We start from the raw sequence: 16,169 nt of genomic DNA, 5'->3' as shown, positions 1-16,169 counted from the left end.
TAGAGTTGGAATGGTCAACTTATGACCATTAAACTAGACATACCCAATTCTTGCAACATTCTTCAGTCCCCTAGAACAGGGGTCTCCAACCTTGGCAACTTTAAGACTTGTGGACTTCAACTCCCAGAGGAACTCTGGCTGAGGAACTCTGGGAGTTGAAGTCCACAAGTCTTAAAGTTGCCAAGGTTGGAGACCCCTGCCCTAGAAGGATGAATCAGGCCATTAACCAGTAGAATTCTACCACTGAATTGGATGCAAAATGACAGCGTCAATTAAAATATCATTATCCAATAAAAGTCTCTATAACCCACCAGCGGCTTTCTTTTTCCTGCATGTGCATCATACATAGACAATTCCGAATACCCAAACTCTCTAAATCTTTTCAGAAGGGGGGAAAAAAAAAAGCTTTACTTAAGCAAACAAATTAATTTTTTTTACCCCATGCAAGGAGTTGTCAGAACAATTGTTCTGCGTTCCCTTATTTTTATCATAACTTTTCAACTCCCCAAACTGGAGAAGAAAAAAAATAAAAGATTTATAACTTTCATTATTTCATGCACAGAGAAAGACCCGTGCTGACCTCAGCTTCTTAAAGCTGAGGTCGTTCATCACTTACGGCTGATGAGAAATTTATTTAGATCAGGGTTTTACACGTCAGTCATAAAATATGGAAGTGCTTGCCAAGTTGATTTGTTTTTTTTTAAGATTCAAGGGAGTTTGCCTGCTTTTTGAGAGATTCTTCAGATCTGATTCCCAAAATTCTCTCTTCTGTTTTGAACATCAGAGTGCTTATTTGCAGTAATTTTTTTCTATGAAAACAAAACAAAAATGAAAATTACGCCGAGGGATGCTAACAAGTTTTTTTTTTAAACTAATGCCGTTGTTAAAAAACAGTGCTAAAAGAGTAAGTTAGCAATTATTCGATAGAAATACAGAAGTCAATATTCTCTTTTCTTCCTTTTCCCTTTTCTAATTCTTTTCTTTATTCATTTTTTTATACTTTTACTGTATCATAACATATTAATATAGCAGCTTCCCATGTTTCTTGGAGAATTGAAAGTTAGGACATTAATAGTAGAGTATTATTATTAATAGCAGTATTCTTAAGCGTTGCTCTATTATCCATTGGCAGAGGGAAGTTCAAAAGTTAAGGATGGAATCTCACAGCTGGAATCTCATTTGTTGCAGCTTAGCTTGTACAAACTAGCCAGCATTTGTGGCTTACTTTATGAAAGGGGGGTGGGGAGAGACACAAAATTGTATCTTGGTGCAATGTGCATACCCACCCAGTTGTAAAAATGAAGTTGGAAGATGGGGAGTCAACAATTTGTTCACTGAGTTAGTGTTCAAATTTCTTTTGCGAGCTTGTGGTTTCCTTGTTCTTTTAGAACTTCTACAGGGGAGAATTTGTTTTTGTATCCGAAGAGTTATTTTTTGTTTTGTTTTGTTTCAGAAGTGGATGGTGGAGTCCTTGAACAAAAATCTGCAGCTGGCAGAGATCCAGATGTTTGGCATGTTGGCTTGAAAGTTGCTTGGGATATAGAGACGCCAGGTTTAGCGATTCCACTTCATCAGGGAGACTGTTACTTTATGCTAGGTAAGTTCAAACACAAAGTTGATATTCTATTTTTTAATTCTTAATTTTATTCTACTCTACTCTACATTCTATTCTCCACATTCTATTCTATTCTATGCTATTCTATTCTATGCTATGCCATGCCATGCCATCCCCTCCCTTCCTCCCTCCCCTTCCTTCCTTCCTTCCCTCCTTCCTCCTTCCCTCCCTCCCTTTCTCCCTTTCTCTCTCCCTCTCTCTTTCTCTCCCACTCTCTCCCTCTCCCTCCCTCTCTCTCTCCTTCTCTCTCCTTTCTCTGTCTCCTCTCTCTCTCTCTCCTCTCTCTCTCTCTCTCTCTCCCTCTCTCTCCCTCTCTCTCTCCTCCCTCTCTCTCTCCCTCTCTCTCTCCTCTCTCTCTCCCCCTCTCTCTCTCTCTCCTCTCTCTCTCTCTCTCCTGTCTCCCCTCTCTCCCTCCCCTCCCCTCTCCTTCTCTCTCTCTCTTTCTCTCCCACTCTCCTTCCCTCCCTCTCTCTCTCCCTCCCTCTCTCTCCCACTCTCTCTCCCTTTCTTTCTCTGTCTCCCACTCTCCTTCCCTCCCTCTCTCTCTCCCTCTCTCTCTCCCTGTCCCTCTCTCTCCCCCCCTCTCTCCCTCCTCCTCTCTCTCTCTCTCTCTCTCCCTCTCCTCTCCCCTCTCTCTCCCTCTCTCTCTCCCTCTCTCTCTCCCTCTCTCCTCCCTCCCTCCCTCCTCTCCTCTCTCCTTCCTCCTCTCTCTCTCTTCTCTCCCACTCTCCTTCCCTCCCTCTCTCCTCCCTCTCTCTCTCTCTCCCTCTCTCTCCCCCTCTCTCTCTGTCTCCCACTCTCCTTCCCTCTCTCTCTCTCTCTCCCCTCTCTCTCTCCCTCTCTCTCTCTCTCTCTCTCTCTCCACTCTCCTTCCCTCCCGCTCTCTCTCCTCCCTCTTCCTCTCCTAAAGAGAAATTTCCTGACACTGAGAACCATTAATCAGTGAAATAATTTCCCCCCAGATGTTGTGAATGCTCCAACATTGGAAGTTTATAACAAGAGACTGGACAACCATTTGTCTGAAATGTTACAAGGTTTCCTACTGGAGCAGGGAACTGGACTAGAAGACCTCCAAGGTCCCTTCCAACTCTGTCATTCTGTTATTCCTTGGCTTTTCATGAAAAACAAAAACAAAACCCAACTGTAATTATGGTCAAGAAGTCGGTATATTGTATATTTCAACCCTCCAGAGATAAATCTCATTGCTACACTGTAAATGGTTTATTGATGTTTAGCTTAGTGTTTTGGAGGAATCGACCTAGTGATGACTTGCCAGCTATGTTTTACGGTTCAGCGAAGCCACTGGGGTTAATCACAGGATGGGTTTGCACAATATTTAAAGCTGTATTGAAAGGATATTTCCTCCAGTTCTAGAAGGAGTGGAGTTTTTTCTACTGATGAATCAAGTGATGTGCGAAAACAGCCCAAGTTTTTCCAAGCTGTGTTTTTGCCGTAAATTATGATGCTAACCAAAATGACTTGCACTAGGGGGAATAAAAAGTGCATTGCACAAGTCTACGGTGCATTTTGCATGCGAACGATATCCGCATTCTGTATCATAGCTGTGCCCCTTGAGGAAGAACCCTGCCTAGATCATACAATGTAATTTATCCCGGTAGTAGGTGTTAGATGTTGCATAAGGCCGAATCAATTGAATTATCATACGGCTTCACATAATGTGCTAATCAAACTCACGTGCCAAGTGATTGGATGATAATAGTAGGAAAGGGAGCAGTCCGCAGGGAAGTCATGTTGTCCTTAGACCGTGTTTGAAACCCTTTCCCTTCTGCTCCACCACCAAGAAATAGACCCAGAGCTGGATTTTGCGAGCCGATTCTTTTTTTCCTTCCCAGCGGTTGCAAATTTTTTTTGCTTCCATGCCTTCTAAAAGTGAAAATACACACGTTGAAAAGCCCAGCTGTTTCTGATAGATTGAACCTTGCCCGAAGGTTAGAGGTTTAAACGCGGCTCCAGGGATAAATTCGACTGGCCTCTCTTTGGTGGAGAACAGGACGGAGTAAACATAATCAGAGGGCCGTGCGCGTTAGACTTCAAGGCCCATCCAAAGCTTGTCTTCCCATTTCACCAGAAATGAGGAGCACCCTTGAGTAGAAATGACGTGTGGTTAGAAAATTACAGCGTTCACTGGGAACACTTTAGTGTACAGATGCCTGCCAGCGGTTTTGCATTCGAAACCTGACCCCACTTTTGAGCTGCGTGCTGTCTGTGTCTATTCCCCCCCCCCCCCACAACCGTCCTGAGCCCCCGAAATGTATTTATTGCCACTGCAGCTTTGATCTTGTGAGTTTGGTAAGCTTACAACTTGACTTGTTCGTTTTTCTGCTGATTAATTACACAAGGGTTTTCTCTCCTCCATGGCTCTCTCTTCTTAAATGTTCCCCTTCTGGCAACTGTAGAATATTCTGAATTTCTCAATCTCTCTCTCTCTCTCTCTTGTAATTTTATTTATGGTTTTTTTCCTTCAACATATATAAGTGCTTAGTGAACACTACAATGTCTAGGTCAATTTGCTTTATACAAAGTACTAGTAACAATAATAATATTATTTAGGTATACTTAGCAATAATTTTTCAATGTTTAAGATTTACACATACAGTCCATTGTAGTTATAATGTATTCTATTTTGTAGAAGCATATATAGTGCTGTTTTCCCAGTTTCTAACCCCTAATACAACAATTCCCATATTAAAAAGTATTATGTATCTATCCATCATCTCATAAAGGTAGAGGTTCCCCTCACACATACGTGCCAGTCATTTCTGACTCTAGGGAGGAGTGGTCACCTCCGTTACGAAGCCGAAGAGCCAGCTCTGTCAGTAGACGTCTCCGTGGTCATGTGGCCGGCAGGACTAAACGCCTTCAAAGGCGCACAGAACGCTGTTCCCTTCCCACCAAAGTGGGCCCCTATTTTTCTACTTGCATTTTTTTACGTTGGAAGAAGCTGGGACAAGTAACGGGAGTTCACTCCGTTACGCAGCGCTAGGGATTCGAACCGCCGAACTGCCGACCTTTCTGATCGACAAGCTCAGCGTCTTAGCCTCTGAGCCTCCGCGTCCCTCCATCATCTCTTACTTTTTACTATTTAAGCATACATGATAAGTAGCCTTTCAGCTTCTAACGTTTACTTATGCATAGTAATGATAGTAACTTGTATCATGTAACAGTATGCATAATAACATTTTCCCAGAATATTTTCTCTTTTTAGGAGTGTATTGACTTTTGAAATAATGACGGATAGTTTTGCAACGATGCAGAACTCGACTTACAGCCACAAGGAAGAGAGGCCAAATTTTTTTGCTGCTAAGTGAAACTTGGGTGAAGTGGGCTTTGTCCCATTTTACGACCTTTCTTGCCTCAGTGGTGTAAGTGAATCACTGCGGTTGTTAAATTAGTCACATGGTCATTAAGTGAACCGGGCTTCCCCGTTGACTTTTGGGACCCCAAAACTCTGCAACTATCATAAATATGAGTCAGTTGTCAAGAGACTGAATTTTGATCATGTGACCATGGAGATGCTACAATGGTCATAAGTTACTTTTTTCAGTGCCGTTGTAACTTGAACGCCCACTGAATGAACTGTTGTATGTCAAGGACTAGCTGTATTACCAGAAACAGCCTCTCTCTTGGATTAAGGCAAGGGTCTTCAAACTTGGCAAGTTTAAGACTTGTGGACTTCAACTCCCAGAATTCCTGAGCTAACATGACTGGAGAAGGAACTCTGGGAGTTGAAGTGCACAAGTCTTAAAGTTGCCAAGTTGGAAGACCCCTAATCTACAGTATCTACTATCTATCTATCTATCTATCTATCTATCTATCTATCTATCTATCTATTCCAAGGGTCTTCAAAGTTGGCAGCTTTAAGACATGTGGACTTCAACTCCCAGAATTCCTGAGCTAACATGACTGGAGGAGGAATTCTGGGAGTTGAAGTCCACAAGTCTTAAAGCTGCCAACTTTGAAGACCCCTGAGTTAAGGCTTCTCTTGTTTCCACCAAATGGCTTCCTGGGCGAATACTTATTTGTGCTTTAACGATCTTTTTCTAGATGATCTGAATATGACTCACCAACATTGTGTGTTGGCTGGCCGGCAGTCAAGATTCAGCTCCACACACAGAGTGGCAGAAGTGAGTAACAAAATGTTGTGGGAATGGCAATCTAGGGCTGGAAATTTTGGCACAGTAACTAGATAGTCCCCGAAAAGTAGGTAAGATAAAAGATAAGATTACTTTTATTGTCATTTTCACCGTCCATTTTGAGTACATACAGTGGTCTTGATTGTCCTTTGACATTTTGGATTGAGGAACTTCTTAAACAAATGCCCTTGAGTTGTGTTTCTGTGAAACACAATTCAAGGGCATTGTTCAAGAATGTCAGAATATATTCATGAACTGAAATAGAGCATGGTAACAAGGTCAGCCAATGAATAGGCATAGCAACTAAGTCAGACAATGAGGACTATTTCAACACTAAAACTAGAAGCAGCCTAGGCCTGGCTCCATATTAAGCTCCGAGTCTGTCTCTTGAAAATGAAACTGCTTCTGTCCTCTGCTTGCCTGCTGAACTAAAGTGAAACTGATGTCTGTTTCTGAGCTCCTGAGTTGCTGTTCTGCTCTGGACTTGTAACATGTCTGCTTCTGTTTGAGTTTGCTCCACGTTGAAGAAATCTACAACTGATATTGTAAAATTAACTTAATATGTTTATAAAGACATTAAATGAAGCCTCAGCCATCTGTGTTTACTTTTCTGGCGCTGAATTTACACTGCAAAACTCTGAACGAAGAAGACACACACACATACAAACAGACAAATCTAGTAGGTATAGAAGAGCAAGCAGAGCCGTGCTAGAAGGGAGATGGAGTTAAATGAGTCACTAGCCTAGAATCCTTACATTCCCACAAATGGTCCAAGTCCAACCCTTCTTGAATTCTGCTGACCCTTATCCGGTGCCAATTTAGTATTGAACTTTAGCCGAGTAATTTGTGCATCGGTTTGAGCAATAAATCTGCAACTTAACGTATGGCCCTGATTCTTTGCCTTTGACATTAGGAGAACCAATAGTTCAAATACTCTCTAAATCCCTGAATAAGACTTGTACTGAGGTTGAGTTAATTTACACTTGATTCATTTAACAGATGTTTTCTCAGTTGTAAATGATGGTTTGCAGATCTCAGTTAAACTGCTGAACTACTAAATTACAATAGGATTTATTTGTTTTGTTTTTTTTGGCTTCCTATGCAGTAAATTCCCAGTCTTTTTTTCACACAAACTTTCTTCCTTTTTATTTGTAAATTCCAACAGTGTTCAACGGGGACCCTGCTTTACATTCTGGACAAATGCAAGGCAGCGCTGGAGAATTTGAACACCGATGCTGATTTGAAGGGCCCGTCCTTGAAATCAATGGAGGTTGGAGATATAACACGAGTGGAAAAAACTCACAGTGAGGTGAGAAGACAGAAGGGGCGGCGATGTTGCAGATGTTCGAAAGTAAAGGGAATTTTTCCTTCTTTCTGTTTTTACACTGTATGAGATCATTGACCTTGTTTTAGGTCTCCTCAGAAGCATTTAGCATCAAAAATGGCAAGGCCTTTAGGTGCTATAGGTGAACAGATTAATTATAGTACATCTGTCAGTAGAACAGAAGTTTTTAAATAATATTCCTAACATAACTACATAACCATTTCACGGGTATCTTCTTTTCTTGCTTCTTTTTCTTGTGACCCCAAAATACAGAAAGAGGAGAGGAGAGGGAAAAGTGGGGGAAATGGAAAGGGGAAAAGGGAAAGAGAAAGGAAAGGAAAAGGAGGAGAGGAAAGGGGGAGGAAAGAGAAAGGGAAGAGGAGGAGGGGAGAGGAAAGAAAGGAAAAGAGGAGGAGAGGAAAGGAAAGGGGGAAGGAAAGGGAAAGGAAAGGAAAGAAGAAGGGAAAGGGAAAGGAGGAGAGGAAAGGGGGGAAAGAAAGGAAAAGGGGAGGAGAGGGAAGGGGAGGGAAGGGGAGAAGAGGGGAAGGGAAAGGAAGAAAGAAGGGAAGGGAAAGGAAAGGAAGAGGAGAGGAAAGAAAGGAAAGGAAAAGGAGGAGAGGAAAGGGGGGAAAGGGAAAGGAAGAGGAAAGAAAGGAGAGGGGAGAGGAGGGAAGGGAAGGAGAGAAGAAGAGGGGAAGGGAAAGGAAAGGAAGAGGGGAGGAAAGAGAAAGGGGAGAGGAGGAGGGGAGAGGAAAGAAAGGAAAAGAGGAGGAGAGGCAAGGAAAGGGAAAGGAAAGGAAAGAAAAGAAGGGAAAGGAAAAGGAGGAGAGGAAAGGGGGAGGAAAGAAAGGAAAAGGGGAGGAGAGGGAGAGGGAGGGGAGGGGAGAAGAGGGGAAGGGAAAGGAAGAAAGAAGGGAAGGGAAAGGAAAGGAAAGGAAGAGGAGAGGAAAGAAAGGAAAGGAAAAGGAGGAGAGGAAAGGGGGGAAAGGGAAAGGGAAGAGGAAAGAAAGGAGAGGGGAGAGGAGGGAAGGGAAGGGGAGAAGAAGAGGGGAAGGGAAAGGAAAGGAAGAGGGGAGGAAAGAGAAAGGGGAGAGGAGGAGGGGAGAGGAAAGAAAGGAAAGGAAAAGGAGGGGAGGAAAGGGGGAGGGAGGGAAAGAAGGGAAGGGAAGGGAAAGGAAAGGAAAAGTCTTGAGTGATCTCCTCCAGCTTCAGAGCTCCAGCTGCCTTAGGGTGACACCCCGCAGTACCCCCAAACCCTTGAGTATTCTGGAAGTTATATCCCCACACATCTGGATGGCACAGAATTGAGGAAGCTGCTCTTGAGGCTTTGATCTCTAAGCCTAGTTTCATCAAAGAGGCAGTATAAATCATCATCAGCTGCCCACCTGGCTTTAGTTGACTGGGAAACGTTAAGTAGGACTGGATTCTTGGCAAAAAAGGATGAATCCTGAGAACAGATTGTCAGGCCAGGATGTAGAAGTTTTTTTTTTAGAGTGTACAAATTACTGTAGGATAATGGAGGTAGTTTGGCTGTCTGGTGACCCAGAGAGCCTTGAATTTCAACCCTTGGTTAATAAGAAAAAAAAAAGTACAGTCACTGATTTCCTGACAGGTAAGTGTGCTTGTCTATGACTCCATGGCCTAAAACTGTGTCTCTTTCTCTAGAGGACTTTCCAGTTGCTGTTCTGTTTCTGGATCTTCCTTGATCTGGTGCCTTCCTAAATGTATTGACTGAGGACAAGAGGAGCCGGCTAGATTGGGGAAAGCTGTAGTTGGTATTGCTGGTTGCTTGTAAAACCAGGAAGTTGTGATCCTCTGCACTACTCTGCAAACCCCACTACTTTCTAACACTGATGATATTCCCTAGTTGGGTTGTGAAATGTCTGCAAGGAAACAACCAGGCTCAAAGAGCACCAAGGACGACCTCCTCCTCCTCCTCCTCCTCCTCCCAGACCCTACTCCCTTCTAGCACTGATGATGTTACCTAGTTGGGTCATCAAATATCTATTAGAAAACCACAGGAAACTGGACGCATCCAGTTCTAAAGGAAAGATTGAATGACTTTTTTGTTTCGGTTAATTCTAGGTGTATTTTTGGTTCCTTTTTCCCCCCAGGGAAATCAAGACCAATAACGTGTTTATGGTTGGAAATAATGTAATTAGCATCCTCAGGCTTTCATTGGAGAAAACAGATTTGGGGGGGAAAGGGTTCCAGTCAATTCAAAATGTCTCTATCTAAGGCTATTGGAGAGTCCACCACTAAGCTGCTCTACCCACCCATACCAGATGTGGTGGCTCTACTATTAGGCAGACCGTACGGAGGTAAATCCTGGGATTTTGTGCTCACCCTAGCGCTAGCAGTAGCACTTAGACTTATACACCGCTTCACAGTGCTTTTACAGCCCTCTCTAAGTGGTTTTACAGAGTCAGCCTCTTGCCCCCAACAATCTGGGTCCTCATTTTACCCACCTCGGAAGGACGGAAGGCTGCGTCAACCTTGAGCCTGGTGAATTTTAAACTGCCAAATTGCAGTCAGCCGGCAGTCGGCAGAAGTAGCCTGCAGTACTGCACTTTAACCACTGCGCCACCATGGCTCATAGTTGGGGAACCATATCAAGTTCTCCGTGCTCGTCTTGAAGATGCTGTCTCATCCACAGCCTAGAAGCAAAGTTCAGCCGCCAGCTTATTGGCATCCTGTGTGTAAAATAGGACACCTTGCTTGTTCACTCGGGTTGACTTGCACCTGGATCCTGAAATTAACATATGCTGCTGAGGTGTTTTGCAAGCCAAGAGTTAGGCTGCTGCTGGGAAACCCATTGATGTCCGAGGCTCATGTGTGTTTCCGGCGCATTGCACTGAAATGGCAGCTCAGCCAGTGGTCCTGCAGGGCCTCTAAGAGAGGAAGGATGGTTCTCTCCCTCGGGTGACATTTAATAAGCCAAGTGCCTTTAAATAATTAACGGAGGACCGTCATCCCCTGGGCTCGCCAAATGTCAGCCCACAGCTCTATGGCCTTTCTCCCATGCCTTATTGACTGTCGCTTTCCAAGTGCGCCTTTCATCATGGCTTAAAGGGCGAATCGGAGAGGGGTTGATGTGACACGGAGGTAAAATCAGTGCTGCAGTGTGGAAGATCAAGACTTTAAAAAGTGGGGAATCTGTACACCGCACTGCTTCGACAACGCATCGTGCGTTGGGTGGGTGCCATTTTTGGTGTTTTTTTGTGTGTGTGTGCCTTCAGTGGGTTTTTCATTGCAACAGTAAAAAGAATGGGGGGAAAATAGCATACACTCTGAGAACATAGAGGTACTATGTGGTACCTCGCTCCATAATAGTAACTGTGAGAGGGATCTTGGAGTCCTAGTGTACAATCATTTAAACATGAGACAGCCGTGTACTGCAGCTGCCCAAAAAAGCCAACACAGTTCTAGGCTGCATTAACAGAGGGATAGAATCAAGATCACGTGAAGTGTTAATACCACTTTATAAGGCCTTGGTAAGGCCCCGTTTGGAATTCTGCATCTAGTTTTGGTCATCATGATGTCAAAAAGAGTTTGAGACTCTAGAAAGAGTGCGGAGAAGAGCAACAAAGAGGATTAGGGGACTGGAGGCTAAAACAGATGAAGAACAGTTGCTGGAATTGGATATATATCTAATCTAGTGAAAAGAAGGGCCAGGGGTAACATGATAGTGGTCTTCCAATGTTTGAGGGGTTGCCACAAAGAAGAGGGAATTAAGCTATTCTCCAAAGCAGCTGAAGGCAGGACAAGAAGCAATTGCTGGAAACTAATGCTGGAAACTAATCAAGGAAAGAAGCAACCTAGAACTAAGGAGAAATTTCCTCACACTGAGGACAATTAACCAGTAGAACAACTTGCCTCAAGAAGTTGTGAATGCTCCAACACTGGAAGTTTTTAAGAAGAATTGGGATAACCATTTGTCTGAAATGGTATAGGGTTTCCTGCCTAAGCTGGGGGTTGGACTAGAAGACCTCCAAGGTCCCTTCCAACTCTGTTATTCCGTTCTATTCCAACTATTAGGGAGGAGCTGTCTTCGTCCACTTTCTCTTACACCAATTGTCTAAACTTCGTGGTCTCTTGCTCCTATGGTACTCAGCTTCTGGACAACATTCCTTTGCATTCAAGAAAGAAAGCCAGTTTGATGTAGTTCTTCAGGCACCAGGCTAGACACCAGGAGACTGTGAGTTCTAGTTCTACCTTAGGCGCGAAATCTGCTGTGTGAGGTTGTGCCACTTCCTCTCTCTCAGCTCCAGGAAGGAAGCAATGGCCAACCAGTTCTGAATTCTTGCCAAGAAAACTGCAGGGACTTGTTTGGGCAGGAACCCAAAACTGTCTTGAAACCCACCCTCTCCCTTTAAATACTAAAAACTATAAGAACCATCTCTCCTTTCCTCTCCCCCTTATCATCCCTTAGAAAAAAGAAGGAATGCCTTTAAATATGTCTCTCCTAAAAGTAAAACAGCACCTTTAAATACCGAAGGTTAAATAAACTTCAGCTGAACTCTGTCCTAGAAGGCCACGCATTCTTAACTTTGTATAATAAGTTAAACTATTTATGTAACCTTTCTTTGAAAGGCTAACATCCACTTCTGTTAACCGGTGTCCACTAATCCTGTACGTGTATTTTACAAACAGGGTTGCCTTCTTGTACTTTTTTTTGTTTTTTTGTGTTATTTTTATATCTACAGCCTCTTTCTTTTGTTGTTTAAACGAAGTCTATTGAAAGCTGTTACAACTCATCAAACAGGTATTTAGCAACTGTCAACTTAAAGTCACTTTCAGACTTTTAGTTAGTATCCTTTCTGTTTTGCCTAAAGGAGGAGGAAGCAGGGGTGTGAATGAATATATATATATATATATATATATATATTTTTAAAATATTTTTTTATTTTTTTTATTTTTTTATATATATATATTTTTTTTCAAATATATATTTTCATTCATTCATTCATTCATTCCCAGGTGAAAAGTTAATTGCAGAAAGAGAAATGTTGTTTCATCGCCAAGTTTCTCTCACAATGTGAGTTAGGATAAACAAAACATATTTCTTTGTGGTCACAGGTGAAGGCTGAGATGGAATCCAAGTGTCTTTGGGTGTGATAAACATGTTGACAGTAGCAGAGATAAATAGGCAGTTCCAGTTGACTAGAATTGACAACCATTTTGAAGTTTCTTTAAAAAAAAATCTAGAAGAAAGAAAGTACATCCAGAACTGAGACTTACAAAGGAAAAGGAATTATGTTTGCTGATGAAATATTGAACATTGTGTGATTGGGTTTGAGCTGTGCTCTTGGCAACGCAAAATATTGAGCTGGGTTGTTTTCAAACAGACTTGGAAATTTTTAACCTGTTGTAAGGTAGAGAAAGCCAGTTTGGTCTAGTGGTTAAGGCACCATGCTAAAAAGTGGGAGACTATGAGTTCTAGTCCCACCTTAGCTATGAAAGCCAACTGGGTGACTTTGGGCCAATCACCAGGAGACAGTGAGTTCTAGTCCCACTTTGGCCATGAAAGCCAACTGAGTGACTTTGGCCTGTCACCAATCAGTTATAAAGAAACTTCTTGGATGAGAAGCAAAACATTAAAAAAAAAACATCCGAGAAAGTTCAGTTGCCTTTTGGTAAAGCACATTTCAGAGATCTGGAGAATTATCTAAACAGGGTTCAGACTGGAAGTCAATTGAAAAAGGAGACTGTTATAAACCACAGTCAATCTTTTTTTTTTTACAGGTGGAATTTGAATGGCTTCGACAGTTTTGGTTCCAGGGGAAACGGTACAGAAGATGCACCGACTGGTGGGACAAGCCAATGGCCAATCTGGAAGACTTTTGGAGACAAATGGAGCTCATGGTATGTTCTCATCAATGTCTTAGCTTCTGAGGATTGTATTCTGGACTTCTATTTACTGTTGCTTCCAAATGACTAAATTTACACCACTGAGCAACCTATAACCACATCGCCACATCAAATCATGCCTAAGTTTCACCCCTCAAATTCAGTGGCCCATAAAACTAATTCTTCCTCTTTTTTTTTGCCCTCCAAAATAAGAAGTAAAATAGTCAACGGAAGGTTCTTTGAAAGAACCATTGGAGGGATTCAAAATCTCTAACCCAGGCTCTCAAAAGACAGGTTGAATGTTGCTTTCCACCAGATAGTCTCCATGTCAATATTTTGTTTTTAAAACAAGTTCTGACTCTGATAATAACAAAATAGTCTGTCCCTTTGGTACTGTATTGAAGAATTGGGAATGTAACTGATTTGAAAACTCATCAGGGAGGCCCTTGACTTTGGCCTGGGAGGACATCTCGATGCCTTGCTGTGTTCGAAGGACGTCTGCCATATTTCCATGGCCTCCAGAGTGAATGGACCCTATGGAAAATATGCTACCCCAGAGATCTGATTTCGTCGGAGGCCACCTTCTACCTCTTTGGGCAGTCGAACGAGACTTTAGAGAACATCTTATCCAACCTTGTACACAGTTTGTATAATAGCTGCAGGGGTGAACACCTTTTAAGCAGACTTTGTAACTGTCAAAGAGAACATCGCAAGCACCTCTCCTCGAGACCTCTTTCTTTTATCTTCTCAAGAAGATACCTCAGCATTCGCCCTTGCTGTCAACGGAAGGCATTTAGATAGACCTCAACTTATAGCTCTTCAAAGTTAGGGCAGCCTCGGAAAAAAATGATTTACGATCTGTCCTCAGCATTATGACGGTTGCACCACAGTTATAACTGCAGTTTACGGGATCGTAATTCGAGCAACTGGTTCACACTTACAACTGGTTGCAGCATCCTATGGTCAGGTGATCACGCTTGGTGATCTTCTCAGGTAGTTTCCCACAAGCGACATCCCATAGGGGAAGTCAGATTCGCTCAATGACCACGCGGTTCATTGAATGGCCTCGGGATTCCCTTACCAAACTGTGGTGATTCACTTAAAGGCCATGGTAAAAGTAGTTGTAAAATCAAGTCCGGTGACGGGAGGACTCGTTTAACAACTGTATCACTTAGTGGTCGAAATTCCTGTCCCAATTATGGTTGTAAGTTGAGGACTACCTGAACCCAGAATTCTCCCTCGGGCGATTGTCAATTTTTGTATTGTTAACGTTTCTTCTCTGCTCCTTCCTGAAGATCTTTAAGCACAACAACGGGCGCTGCGTAGAACTAATTTGTCAGGAAAGCGATTGTCATAAGTTTGGAAAACCCTTTTTCAAACGGTTTGGCCTTTGGTGGAGAGGGTGGCTAAGAAATTTAATTTTCTCTCTCTCTCTCTCTCTCTCTCTGTCTCTTCGTCTCTGGTCTTCTCTCTCTCTCTCTCTCTCTCTCTCTCTCTCTCTCTCTGTGTGTGTGTGTGTGTGTGTGTGTGTGTGTCTGTCTCTCTCTGTCTCTGTCTCTCTCTCTCTCTCTCTGACTTTGTCTCTCTGTGTGTATGTCTCTCTGTTTCTCTCTCTCTCTGTATGTGTTTCTTTCTCTCTCTGTGTTTCTCTCTCTCTCTCTCTCTCTCTCTCTCTGTCTCTCTCTGTCTCTCTCTCTCTCTCTCTCTCTCTCTGTTTCTCTCTGTCTCTCTCTCTCTCTCTCTGTCTCTCCCTCTCTCCAGTCTTGTAAGTTGCGGCGGGCTGGGAAAAGGCCAAGGAAAGTTGTCGGGTTGTTACTTTATCTCTGCTGTGTGTCAGGAACATGGAAAAAATCTCTCCTGCCCAAGGAATTCTCAAGGGCCGCGTTCTTTACAAATGGGGTGTTGTTGCCATGTGGGTTTAATTAGAAACAGAGCCTATCGCCTTTCAGAGGGACTCGAGGTGATATTTATCAGTGATCTGGGAAAGCCTCGTTTTTTAATGATCAAGCTGACAGAAGCTGCTTCTAATTTAAATCTTGAACGAACAACTTCATGACTTGGTGTGCGTGAGCCGCCATTCATTGGAGCCGTTGCAAAAGACAGGAGTGAAACATCCTTCGTAAAGCCGGTTGGTTTTCGCCAAAACCCTTAAATAATTTTTCTTGCTTATTATCGTTAAGACTTCTGACATGTTCTCTCTTCCTTATTCCCTTTCATACCTGTCTCGAGTCCCAAACATTTATTTATTTATTTATTTATTTATATATATATATATCCCCTTTAATATAGACTTACAGCAGGGGGCACTATTGAACTACAGTCTTCAGGAAACTCCGCCCTAAACACATTATGCTTTTTATATATTGGGATAAGTATCAAAAAATTTAGCTGTTTCTTCAAGTTAACCATAATCTCTAAGACTTTCTAATACAGGAAATCAGCTGTGGACTAACAAATTCAGCAGCAATTCAGCAGAGAAAGTGCCGCACGTTGGAAGAGATCCGGAACAGAATTAAACATTTAAAAAAAAAAAAAAACTCGCTTCACATAAATATAACGTCTTTGTTTACATTGCAAAGGCTGCCCAGAATTTTTTTTAAAAAAAAACACGTCATAAAAACTAGCTTCCATCCTCACCTGTCTCTTAAACAAAATCACCTGTTAGCAGAAGACTAAAATAAATTTAAGGCACAACTAATTTATTCCCTTATGCAATTTTCTTATTCCATCTGTCTTATTTAGAGCCTGCCACTCAACCTTTGTTATTCCTCTGATTTGTGACATTTATGGATTTTTTTTAAAAAAATGAAACCGACTGTCATTTCAGGGACGTTAACGCTCCATTTATTTTCGATGTGTTAATAGAGCTTTTCTGAAGACTCCATCCCACTGTCCGCTTTGAGGTTCCTTGGAAAAAAAATAAAATAAAACCTCTACTTTTTCCTCCGTTACATATATATATATATACATGTTATTATTTTATTATTCCAATGTTTATTCCTGGCATTTCTTTCCCTTCAGGGGAGGCTCGACTCTCCCGGCTAGCTGTTGTGATGTAAATGCTAAACCTTTTATTTGAATGACATTCTGATAAAAATCCTTTCGGTCTCTTGCTCTCGTTTTCTATTATGAGGCTGTGAATTGCAAAAGGTGAACGCCAAAGCACTTTAAACTTTGGGTCTCCTCCGTTGTTTTTTTTCTCCCTACCCCTTCTCTGTTTTTTTTA

The 16,169-nt window shown here is 42.4% G+C and overlaps 1 protein-coding gene and 1 long non-coding RNA gene across 4 annotated transcripts in view; one reads left to right on the top strand and one right to left on the bottom strand.

Annotated features, from left to right (window-relative positions):
- FTO (FTO alpha-ketoglutarate dependent dioxygenase) overlaps positions 1-16,169 on the top strand; it is a 172,819-nt gene that overhangs the window by 46,063 nt on the left and 110,587 nt on the right. For 2 of the 3 annotated variants that reach the window (XR_015750616.1, XM_087971452.1), the window contains exons 4-7: positions 1,454-1,597; positions 5,681-5,760; positions 6,935-7,078; positions 12,839-12,958. Coding sequence is in view for 2 of the 3 variants with exons in the window: in XM_087971452.1 (XP_087827578.1) it covers positions 1,454-1,597; positions 5,681-5,760; positions 6,935-7,078; positions 12,839-12,958 (488 nt within the window). In the remaining variant the exon portion in view is untranslated. The remainder of the gene's footprint in view (positions 1-1,453; positions 1,598-5,680; positions 5,761-6,934; positions 7,079-12,838; positions 12,959-16,169) is intronic. The other variant, XM_087971453.1, reaches the window with a different exon arrangement.
- LOC148129808 (uncharacterized) lies at positions 169-3,700 on the bottom strand. Its single transcript, XR_015750617.1, has 3 exons — positions 3,311-3,700; positions 1,287-1,593; positions 169-809 (listed from the first exon to the last, which is right to left on the bottom strand). It is a non-coding gene; the product is annotated as an uncharacterized LOC148129808 (long non-coding RNA).

This window comes from Notechis scutatus, chromosome 9 (assembly GCF_049901735.1).
Source record: "Notechis scutatus isolate UNSWTSFEM ecotype Mainland chromosome 9, rNotScu1.2, whole genome shotgun sequence".
NCBI classification, from domain to species: domain Eukaryota; kingdom Metazoa; phylum Chordata; class Lepidosauria; order Squamata; family Elapidae; genus Notechis; species Notechis scutatus.
Note: the sequence above shows the minus strand (reverse complement) of the source record. Positions and strands in the feature narration are given on the sequence as shown.